Source organism: Chiloscyllium punctatum, chromosome 22 (assembly GCF_047496795.1).
Source record: "Chiloscyllium punctatum isolate Juve2018m chromosome 22, sChiPun1.3, whole genome shotgun sequence".
Classification (NCBI taxonomy): domain Eukaryota; kingdom Metazoa; phylum Chordata; class Chondrichthyes; order Orectolobiformes; family Hemiscylliidae; genus Chiloscyllium; species Chiloscyllium punctatum.
Window position 1 is genome coordinate 80,643,773 of NC_092760.1, and position 12,658 is coordinate 80,656,430.

At 38.3% G+C, this 12,658-nt stretch overlaps 1 protein-coding gene across 3 annotated transcripts in view; it reads right to left on the reverse strand.

Annotated features, from left to right (window-relative positions):
* Positions 1-2,391: 2,391 nt before the first annotated feature.
* Positions 2,392-12,658, reverse strand: part of kif18a (kinesin family member 18A) — a 103,049-nt gene continuing 92,782 nt past the window's right edge. For all 3 annotated transcript variants that reach the window (XM_072592715.1, XM_072592716.1, XM_072592717.1), the window contains exons 17-18: positions 7,935-8,041; positions 2,392-3,134 (exon numbers count right to left, since the gene is read on the reverse strand). In XM_072592715.1, the coding sequence (XP_072448816.1) occupies positions 3,013-3,134; positions 7,935-8,041 (229 nt within the window). In that variant the 3' untranslated portion in view covers positions 2,392-3,012. The remainder of the gene's footprint in view (positions 3,135-7,934; positions 8,042-12,658) is intronic.

Genomic DNA, 12,658 nt, shown 5'->3' on the forward strand with positions numbered 1-12,658 from the left:
AACCTTCCAACTAAAGGAGCAATTTATCTATCTATTCTGTTTAGACCCTCATTGTTTTAAACATCGATGTTAATCTCCCCTCAATCTTCTATCCTTTAAAGAAAGGATCTTCAGCCTTGCAAATCATTTTTCATTATTTAGAGGTCTCGCTCCCATAGCTATTCTCATAAATCTTTGTTGTACTGTGTCACTGCTGTCATATCCTTTCTAAACAATGGTGCCCAATATTCTAGATGAAGCCCAACAAGTCTTTTACATCAACTCATCAGCTTCTAACTGTTGTACTCTATGCCCTTACTTCCAAAGTCCAGGATCCTGTATACTTTATAAGCCATTTTCTCAAGCATACCTATCATTGGTGAATTCCATCAATAGAAAATAGAAACAGCAATAGGTCATTCAGCCCTTCAAGCTTGTTCTGCCATCAATATAATCATAGCTGATCACCCAGCACAGTACCATGCTCTTGCTTTTGACCCATACCATAATAACTATATTCAAATAATTATATTCATCTCCATCTTGAAAACATTCAATATTTAGGCCTCAATTCCTTTCTGTGACAGAATTCCATAGACTGATCACTGTTTGTGTGAAGAAAGTTCTCATCTCAGTACTTACCTACAGTCTAGCAACTGTTCAGCATTACTTTTTGTTTTCCATGCCATCACTGTTCCTTTTATTCTGTGGATATCAATTTTGCTGAAAAGCCTGTTACATGTCTCTTTATCAAACACTCTTTGGAAGTAGAATACGTTCATTACACTACCTTTAATAATCTTCTGTTAATTAATTCGCTGTACAGATTGTTCTAATTTGCCCCAAAACTCGAAGTTCAACAAAATTTACCAGCATGCTTTGGGAGACCATGAAATTTTTAAGTAATCTGCTAAAATTTCACATTTCATTAAAGAACTACTATCTTGAGACAGGAAATGACACTTTCAAGGCCATGGAATGTTTAGCCTGAAGCTCATCATCATTAAAAGAGAGAGCTAAACACAGCAATCACACTTCTAAGCTGTAATAAGTATTTCAGTTAAACCAAGTCTAATTAAGAAAGGGTTGCTGAAATACAATATGGAGGCCTTGGTGAACAAACATATTTCAATAGTTTGACGAGAGATAAGAATGGCTGGACTAAATAAACATGACAAACAGCTCCAGATGAGAATAGCGGATGACATAATGAAATGAACAAAGAAACTCTTGTCTGGAAGTCTGCTTTAAGGCAAAAATGGGGATGCTTTAACGGAATAATAAAAATTAGTAATGGAAGATGGTACAAAATGAGATCAGGAGAACCCAGATTTATCATGATCGCAGAAACATGCAAAAGGGAGATTACGTCAGGGCAGGGATTCTCTCTTTGGTTCCAATAAGGAACTCAATGTCTCATTTGGATATTTTGAATTAAGATGACTTTTGTAAGACAAAGGCTGTGTCAAAATAACCCAAGTCCATTCCATGATAAAGAGTATAATGGATGTTGCAAGAAGAATAATTATTTTTGCAGCTATAACAGGATGATTTAGCTAGTCATCTTGGACTGTCTGTTGGTGGTTGTTAGTATGTATTGCTCATGTAACATTACTGGTTGGACTGTTTAAAATAACTAACTTCAGATTATGGCAGCAGTGGTTTAGAATCTTTCTCAAAGATACAACAAAATCCTATTTATGGAACGTACCTTTTGTGCAGTTTCTCAAATTTCAAGAATGAATCATAAAAAAAATCCTCACACCAGGGTCTTACATTGGTCAGTATAGGTGTGCATAAGACAGAGCAAAATGACAAGACAATTAAAGGTGAGGGAAGTATCAAGTAAAAGACAAGCAGTTAGAGAGTGGATAGTAAGACTTGCCTGAAAGCAGTGATATTGACAAACTGAGGGGGGTATAAATTAGTGGAGAGCTACAGACAGCACAGATGTGTGTAGGGGACATTAGCTATGACCAGATACTTAGATATTTACTGAATAGATCAAATAATTGAATGTTTTATTCCATTTTAACTTTATGCTTTAATTCAATTAAATAGTGCAAATGATACCTCAGAGCCAATCACATACCAAACTAAGCCACAAGGTTTAGAGTTATGTTATTCAACATTAGGTGCTTCCAGCGCCAAAATAATAATAGAACAAGTATATCCTCAATTTAGCAACACTTCTAAACCTAACAATACCACAGTTTACTTCTGGATGTTGCTCATGCGAGGTAAAATTATGACAGGAGCAACAAAATTAAGATAAAGACAAAAGTTTGATTAAAAAGTGCACCCTTTGTGTAAGGCTTATTAAAATAAGGATAGATAAATTTAAATATTCTGTTGACCAAATGAGAAAGAGTATACTTGAGGAACATGTTAAGGGCTTATGTATTTCAAAGGTATGATAGAAGTCTTTTATTGATTGGAAACGTATCACTGTTTTACATGAAACAATTTCTTCTCTATGAACACAGATGACGGAGTAGAACTACTTCAAATGACGGTTGCTTGACTGATCACAAGTTTTGAAGTGAAGTGAACTAAGGTGGCTTTTAAAAGGAGCGGAATTCCAGCACCAGGTTTTCCAAAGATCAAGAATAAGGCCCATTCCACATCATTCAGTCTGAAAATATAATTACTATGTTGGTTTTAAAAGTTTAGCCATGGTAGACAATCTATTGCTGAGATGAGAAACATAGTATTGAAGTTTTACTTCAGGATGAAGGCAAGAATGCTAAATTCCTTGGGTATTTCCTAAATTATGCAGAAGCATGGAGAGACATTTGCTCCCTGCTATTTCTCACTGGAAACTGTTCAGCTAATCACAGTCAATTTGAAGTTCAATCAGCAACCTTTTTCTCCTGGAGTACAAGTTGTGGCGATCATCTAAAATTTGGCAATCCTGCATTTGTCCCCCCATTGAGGATAAGATGCAAAGCTTAGGCAACAAGTCTCTTTTCAGCAATATCCAAGGTTTGTTTTATCAAGTGCCTGAATGCCATTTTTGTAATCTGCAGGTACTTAGATAAGCTGCGTAGATTTCAAAGGTCTTCCTTTGCCCTTATTACTTGACAGACCTTTGTAAGTGGAGTCTCCTCTTAAAAAGTGTTTCTTTTTGGCCTCTCTACGGCTCTGTGATCTTCCTGTAAACATAAGATTGTGAAATTAGTATTAGTAAATACATTTCACATTCCGTTTCACTTTAAAAATCAGAAGAATAAGGGGTAGAAATAAGTGTTGGGCAATGGTGTAATATCGCCAGTAATGTTATAGGCGCCTGTTACGTGTAGCATGTTATTTAGTTCTATTCCAATCTAGCAGTTGCTACACATGGGTAACCAATCTGCTCCCAATGCCTAAAATGAACTTCTACTCCCAAATATCCAAATTTAAAATAAACATCATAATTAAGGCTACCTCTGATAGAACCCAAGAAACATAGCAAAGCGATAAACGAAATAGGCAATTTGTATGGGCATAGCAGAATTTTCTATAAATTTAAAAGGAAGACCACGTACCAGAATTGGTAGTTCTGATCAGCTGTTATAAATAACAAGATATTTTTTGTGAGTAACGTATCCCTTCCTTTCAAACTATATTAGTCATTAACTCAAAAAGGTTTTTTTTTAAAAAAGGCCGATCTAGCATCATGCAATCATCCTCAGATGGAAAAGTGATCTGAGCAAAGATTTATGGTTCTGTGGTCATGTTAAGAAAAGAACAGATATAAATATAATAAATGTAAATAATATTTCAGAAGATATGATTTATCAATTTGGGGTACAGCAGAGTGTACCCCACTCTTTCTTTCACAAGATGCAGTTGTTACTGGTGAGACCAGCACTGTTTTGCTTATTCCTAGTTGCTTTCGAGAAGGTTGTGATGAGCTGCCTTCTTGAAATGCTGTAATCCAACGGTGTGGATGCATCCACAGGGCCGTTAGGACGGGAGTTTCAGGATTTTGTCCCATTGTCTGTTCTAAGACAGGACAGTACATGGCTTGAATAGAAACTTATAGACAATACTGAATTCATGTGGAAATCAGTTGGTCAGATTGTGTCTCATTTAAGGCCCTATCCTCTGTCACGAATAGGACTGGAGTTGGCTTTGTATACTCTGGTCTAAAGCACTTCCTGTTTGGAAGTACCTGCCATAATGCCGCAAGAGAATCTGTGGGCCTCTCAGGAATCACTATAGTAATCTACTTTCTCAGGGTTAGCATGTGTACAGGGTGAGCTGCTAAGCATAACGGCAGCTATGATGCAGAAAGAGACTGCACACGCGCAGGGATTCAAACAATCAACTATTGTCTGACAATCAACTCACCTTTAATTTCCTCTCGAAGTGCTGCACACTAATGCCTGTTCTTAGAGCTAAACTTCATATCATCTAGGCTTGCCACTTATTACTACTTGTCCATTCATTCTTGGCAAATTTGCATTTTAGTGTTGATCAGTGACTTGCTAAGCTTTTGTCCCTCTTTTTGTGAATTTATGCCCATAAATGTTAATGTCCCATCTTGCAAATTTGACATGCATATTAATTTCCTCCCTAACTAATGGTATAATTCCCAGACCCATCAGAATTTGTCCATGGAGATCTGAAGAATTATACAAATGAGTTAGACTGGAAAATTGAAAGCTAAAAGCACTGCTGATTTCAGTAATTTTCAAAGCAATGCAAGGCAAAATAAAATTTTTTATTTCTGAATATTGAAATCACCCACAAGCCGTGGCAGCAACTCAAGTCTCTGTCTTATGAATAGCTTTACAACAGAAAATGCCTTTAAAGCAACAGAAATCTTGGAGCTCCTGTTATGGACCAGACCAAACCCCTCAAAACATATTGAGATGATAATCTAGACCCTAACCTTTTCTTATTTTAAATGTAAGTGCATTCCAGATGTAATTTGATCAGCAAATTACTTGACTTTAAACAAAACACTATTTTTACAGTACAGTTAAATACCAAAATAAAAAAAAGCCTTAACTGTAACTCTATTGAAATGCTTAATGTAACAGTAAAAATATTTACTACTACTAACTGACTGTTCAACTTGGTAACATCCCATAAGGCAAATTCAGTAAAATAGACAGCCTTATATGCAATTCTAGCAGCAGGAAGAGAACCCCAGTTTTTAGCTGCAGCAGGGAGTAAAAAGAGCTTCCACATCCAGCTTCAAGATCCCAGCAACAGCAGAAAGCTAAAAACTAAAACTCCTGGTTCTGTGTGAGCTTCACCCCACTCATTCAGGCTGCTTCTATTTTCCCAACTTTAAAATAAAAACCCAGAGCCTCAAGCTTAATTGGCTTTCAATAGACTACTTGACACCTCTGTCTCAGCTTTTCTTCGGAATAAAAAGGACAAAATATATCTCTTAAAGACATAGTATTGTCACACTCCTCATGTTTCTGTCTGGTACAGAGGAAGAAAAATCTGGGTAAAAGGTTACAAGTTTGTAATTTTATACATTGAATGTTCACTTTTAAAGGCAGCAGTGTCTGGCTTTAATTATATAAAAAACATAAAACGGAAGTCACAAGCTTGGGACACTGCAGCAAATAACTCACCTCCTCACTCCCCAAAGCCTGTCCAGTAACCACAACACAAATCATAATTATGCTGGAATATTCACCAGTTGCCTGGTTGATCACAGATCCAACAGCACTCATAAGAACTAGGAGCTGGAGTCGGCCCTTTGAGTCTTCCCTGCCATTCAATAAGATTATGGCTGATCTTAGTGGCCTCAACTCCACTTACTTGCCCTCTCACCATAATCCTTAATGCCTTTACTGTTCAAAAGATAATCTCTCTTAGCTTTAAAAACATTTACCGAGGAAGCCTAAATTACTTCACTGGGTAAGGAATTCCATAGATTCACAACCCTCTGGGTGAAGAAGTTCTCAATTCAGTCTAAATCTACTGTCCCTAATTTTGAGGTTATGCCCTTTTATCCTAGCTTCACCCACCAATGGAAACATTCTCTCTACTTCTATCCTGTCTATTCCCTTCATAACTTTATATGTTTCTATAAGATTCCCTCCTCACTCTTCTATATTCCAATGAATATAATCCCAGTCTACTCAGTGTCTCCTCTTAAGCCAACCCCCGACAACTCCAGAATCCACCTAGTGAACCTCCTCTGCACTCCCCCTAGTGCCAGTAAATCTTTTCTCAAATAAGGAGACCAAACTGCATGCAGTACTCCAGGTATGGCCTCACCAGCTGCAACATAACCTCCCTCCTTTTAAATCCAACCCCTTTAGCTACAAAAGGACAAAATTCCATTTGTCTTCTTAATTATCTGTTGTGCCTGCAGACCAACCTTCTGTGATGCACGGTCGAGGACACCCAGGTCCCAATACACAGCAGCGTGCTGCAATTCCTTACAAGTAATAGTCCTTTTTATTGTTATTCCTACCAAAATGGATGGCTTCACATTCATTAACATTGTATTCCAGCTGCCAGACCATTGCTCACTCACTCAAACTTTGCAAAGTTTCACAGTTCTCTGAACACTTTGCTCTATAATTTATCTTAGAGTCATCTGCAAACTTTGACACACTAGATGCAGTCCCAAACTCCAAATTATTATGTAATCTATGCAGTCCCCAAACTGATCCAAGGCAATCACTGACTGCCAACCAGAAAAGCACTCATTTATCTCTACTCTTAGCTTCCTGTTAGTTGACGTTTTGCATTTTATCTAATACAGGAGCCTTTTGTGCAGCACCTGGTCAAATGCCTTTTGTAAATCTAGATACATTCACATCTACTGGGTCCCTGTTGTCCACTGTGCCTGTAATGTCTTCATAGAATTCCAAAAGATTGGTTAAACATAACCTGCCCTTCATGAACCCATGGTGCACCTGCCAAAGGGAACAATTTCTAACTAGATGCCTTGCTATTTCTTCCTTGATAATAGACTCAAGCACTTTCCCCCACTACAGAATTTAAGCTAACTGGTCTATAATTCACCATCTTTTGCCTACCTCTTTTTTTTTTAAAAAAAGAGCAGTGGCATTACATTTGTTGTGTTCCAGTCTGCTGGAACTGCACCAGAGCCCAGTGAACTTTGGAAAAGTACAAGCGCATTTGCGATTTCTCCAGTCATCTATTTTAGTACCTGGGATTCATTCCATCAGGGCCAGGAGACTTGTTTACCCTTAGCTCCATTAGCCTGCCTAACACTACCTCTTTTGTGATAATGATTGTTTTCAGGTCCTCACCTACATTCATCACTTTGTCAATTACTACAATGTTATTCATGTCTTCCATTTTGAAGACAGACACAAAATACCTGTCCAATGCCTTGACCATTTCCATGACTAAATCCCCCTTGTCATCGTCTAAAGGACCAATCTTTATTTTAGCCACTCTTTGTTTAATATATTTATAAAAATGTTTGCTATCTCTTGTTATATTCTGAGCCAATTTATTCTTATAATCAATTTTACTTTTCTGAAGACTGATACCATCTAGGACAAAGCAACCTGCTTGATTGAAACCCTATTTGGTGCCTTAAATATTTGCTCTCTCTACCACTGATACACAATGGTAATAGTGCGTACCATCTGCAAGATGCACTGCAGTAACTCACCAAGACTCCTTAGACAACACCCTTCACACCTGTGACCTCTACCACCAAAAAGGGATAAGGGCAGCAGATGTATGGGAACACTGCCACCTACAGGCTCACTTCCAAGACATCAGTATCCTGACTTGGGACAATATTCCTATTTCATCACTGTCACAGCGCTGGAATACTGGAACATCTTGACTTATAGCACCATACGTCTTCCTACATCCTAAGGATTGCAGCTTTTCGAGAAGGTAACTCACCACTACCTTCTTACAGGCAATTAGCAATATATCCTGGTCTACCCAACTATGCCACATCCTAAAAATGAATAAATGAAACAAAAAATTGCGTTACTACATACCTGGTAATAGCAATCGTGTAGGTTTATTGCCCATATAAGGTAGCAAATCCTGACGTAAATGCTTTTTTGCAAGAGGTTCCACATTGTCCTCTTCCTTACCCGTGAAACTAAATGAAGAGAAGATTTGTAATATTTTAATGCACAACTCCGTAAAGAAACCCATACAAGAAAAACACAAATCAAAATCAAAATAACTAAACTTTGACCTCATTTCAATTACAGATTGAATTACAATCTGAATTCAATTACAATTGAAATGAGGTCAAAGCTTAGTTATTTTGATTTGCAACATTACAATTGGGCACATGAAACATTTTGTTTTAACTATAACCCAGTTCATTAACTTAAAACACTTAGGATGCAAACTTGTATAGGGCCCCAAAAACTAGCTTGGCAATGAGTGGCTATTAAGTACCCATTGATCCCAAAGTTATCAGCACTAAAACCTTGTGCTGTCTGTTCACTTAGATGACTGCCAATTGATGGCAACAATTGCAAAGTGCACTCAGTTTCAAATCCTACTGCATTACAAACTACAAAAGGTAATGACTTAATCAAAGAACGTAAAATTGTTGATTTGCCTACCTGATAGAATCAAGTTAACAGAAAACACTAACCAGGTTCCTACATTTACCAAAAAACTACTAACTGTTACAAATAAATTCTAATCAAATGGAAACAGTTTTGAACTATTAACATAGGGCTCTACTAATTAAGATACTAATCTTTTTTAAAACCCTGACAGACACACACAACGGAATTGACAGAGAAAAAAATAGTTTTATTGTCGGAAGGAAAAATACAAGTAAACACAATCAATAGTGCTCATCTATAAGGTTCATTGAGATAGTTCTTTTGCCTGTCAGGACTTTTCGTTCTTCAATTTCCCTTCTCCAGGCTTTTTGCAGGAGGCTTAGAGTGGTTGGTACACTAGCTACAAAGTTTCTCAGTTATTGGTTAAAGGGCAACAGCATACAGCATTCATTGGGAGGAAATAATTGGCTTTCATCAGGCTTCAAGTATTTTTATTGCAGAAGGAGACACTCATTCTGCCCTTCGATAGTCCAAAGGCTTCTCCCTGTGTTGCTCATATTCACAAGTTGTTCAGCTGTCAGGAACTAATCAGAGCGTTATCGTCAGGCTGCTGACCGATAGCATACACAATTGATCAGAAATGCACAAACCAAAATCAAATTCCTGTTGCTAGCCAAATCTCATGCTGCATACATACCCTGGTGTCGAAATGTCCATAATCATCTTACCCCATAATGTTTGAAAATGAAGCATAAATACCACACAATGAATTTCAGAAAGTTGTGTTGAGAAGTGCAGTAATTTCTTCCAGAGTGCTTGGTCTTTAAAGCTTTTCCATTTTTGACCACAATCAAAAATTCCAAAAATACAATGATATTGTCTTTACAGTGTTAAAGATAGTGAGAGACGAGGTTGGATGCAAACATACTTTAATGGCAGCTTTTCCTATTTGAAAGGAGATGCACATGGAGGGAGATTATAAACCTGGCAGCAATAGTGGGACCAGAGATTTGGCACTTGAGTCTAACCTCAAGTATCCTGGATACAATGTCTCAAAAAGTTCAATGGTCTAAAAAGGGTGGCCATTGTCAGAAAATATGTCCAAATGCCGTATCCCACCAATTATATTACTGGTCTCAATGTAAGCCACAGGCGAAAGTGAGGACTGCAGATGCTGGAGATTATGGAAAAAGCATAGCAGGTCAGGCATCATCAGGATTCCTGATGAAGGGCTCCTGCCAGAAATGTCGAATTTCCTGCTCCTCGGATGCTGCCTGACCTAATGGAAGACATCTCCATCACTAATCCTCTGTCAAAGGTGAGCCATACCCAACATTCATAGCTACACTTCACTCACAATCAGCACTGCTGCAAGCTTCACACGAATGTCACATAGCTCCTAATATCTGTTGCTTAACAATGAATTTTCAATGACTTCTAGGGATTTTCAAACTTACATTACACTGTATGCTTTCTTCTTAGTAAATTTCCTGTTTCAGCTTTTCAAATGACCTTCCAGGTTTTCTCTCTTCTCATAGTTTTCATTTTCTTAAACCCTTTATTTTCTAGCATTTTCTGAAAACCGTTCAGAGCAACTCCAACAAATAGCCAATATTGGCCTGGATTTTGTCATTGCAGAGAAAGTGGAATTGATGTCGATGAACCTACTGAATGACCAGGCAGGTTTGGGGGAAATCACATTTCCATAAAAATAACAGCATGAGTAATAAGAGATAAATAGAAATATTTTCACAGTAGCCAAAAAGTGAAATATGAAGTAATTTCAAGTTGTAACTGATTTAAAAAAAAGGGGATATGATGGGTATTGGGGGACACTTGTGCATGAAAATGAAAAACTATTAAATAATGAGATGATCAACCCTAGCAAGTAATTTACTATTTTTCATTCAAACTCAACTTCCATATGGAATAAGGAAGTAAAAGAAAAGTAAGGGTAAATCTCTGAGGAGTTGTCTTTATAGGCTAGCATGGAGCATATCAAAGCCGTGATGAAGTATTGATCATCTTCAGCTGACATCAACCAAGAGGTTTGGTGAATGCTGCAAGTTGAAACATAGCTTTCGTTTGATGTAGATAATTTCCATACAATCTTAACTGCACAGTTTATCTTGATGGGTAGAGTAAAGACTTTTATATTATCTTTAATTTACAAGATGCATATTTATTTGTTCCAGGCAAAGCCAAAAATTGGGCTTGTGTCTTTGGGATAGATACTGTCCTCATCTAAAATGTTTTGAGTGTGTCCTCTGGAGAGGATCTTCAAAAAGGAGAGATTCTCCAGTTGCCTTTTCTGGAGTACTAAGAAATTGAAACAGTTTGGAAATTTGGGGATCAGTGCAGTGTTCCCATAGACCTACATCATGTAACAAAGTAAATTCTTCATTCAAAGTTTGATAGAAGATTTGTAGCTCGGGAGCTCGTTGTTGTGGTTCTGTTTGCCGAGCTGGGAATTTGTGTTGCAGACGTTTCGTACCCTGTCTAGGTGACATCCTCAGTGCTTGGGAGCCTCCTGTGAAGTGCTTCTGTGATCTTTCCTCCGCCATTTGTAGTGGTTTGAATCTGCCGCTTCCGGTTGTCAGTTCCAGCTGTCCGCTGCAGTGGTCGGTATATTGGGTCCAGGTCGATGTGCTTATTGATTGAATCTGTGGATGAGTGCTATGCCTCTAGGAATTCCCTAGCTGTTCTTTGTTTGGTTTGTCCTATAATAGTAGTGTTGTCCCAGTCGAATTCATGTTGCTTGTCATCTGCGTGTGTGGCTACTAAGGATAGCTGGTCGTGTTGTTTCGTGGCTCGTTGGTGTTCATGGATGCGGATCGTTAGCTGTCTTCCTGTTTGCCCGATGTAGTGTTTTGTGCAGTCCTTGCATGGGATTTTGTACACTACATTGGTTTTGCTCATGCTAGGTATCGGGTCCTTCGTTCTGGTGAGTTGTTGTCTGAGAGTGGCTGTTGATCTGTGTGCTGTTATGAGTCCTAGTGTTCGCAGTAGTCTGGCCGTACATCAAGAGCATTTCCGAACTGACAGCTAGACTACTGCAACCACTAGGACTCATAACAGCACACAAACCAACAGCCACTCTCAGACAACAACTCACCAGAACAAAGGACCCGATACCCAGCACATGCAAAACCAATGTAGTGTACAAAATCCCATGCAAGGACTGCACAAAACACTACATAGGACATACAGGAAGACAGCTAATGATCCGCATCCATGAACACCAACTAGCCACGAAACGACCAGCTATCTTTAGTAGCCACACACGCAGATGACAAGCAATATGAATTCGACTGGGACAACACTACTATTATAGGACAAGCCAAACAGAGAACAGCCAGGAATTCCTAGAGGCATGGCACTCATCCACAGATTCAATCAATAAGCACATCGACCTGGACCCAATATACTGACCACTGAAACGGACAGTTGGAACTGACAACCGGAAGCAGCAGATTCAAACCACTACAAATGGCGGAGGAAAGATTACAGAAACGCTTCACAGGAGGCTCCCAAGCACTGAGGATGTCACCTAGACAGGGGAAGAAACATCTGCAACACAAATTCCCAGCTCGGCGAACAGAACCAAAATAAATTCTTCATTGCTATTAGTGCCTATGCAGCAGAGGAAGCTGGTCAGAATCTTGCATATGTCAGAATTGCAGTGGACACAGTTTAGATAAACAATCTGGTATACACATAACAGCCAAGAAAACCTAATGAAATGAATAATTATTCTACTCTCTGTGGCAACCTAATGCATTTTCTTTTCCATAGGTTTTCTAAATGACAACCAGGTTACTAGGAAGGTTCTGAACATAGCAACAAGCATATTGGTGAAAAATCAGTATATTCCAAAACTGTTCTCTCCTTAGTAGCAAGTAATATCTTTTGAGATGCAGTACAAAATACCTTCTTCTTGTCCACAATCAGGTTCAATTTATAGCAATGCTCACAATTTTTGCATTATACATCTATTAAAAACACAATGAATACTTTACTAGCGCTATCTAAATCGGAGCACAAATTTCTAGACCTTGCACAGAATGGAAAATTTAACATAGATTGCACAAATCAAACTGTGGGAGATACTGGATTACCTACCTTAAGTACAGATTTACTCATCCTTTGGAAGGAGTTCATCATCTGTGCACAGTCAAGATATTCACGCG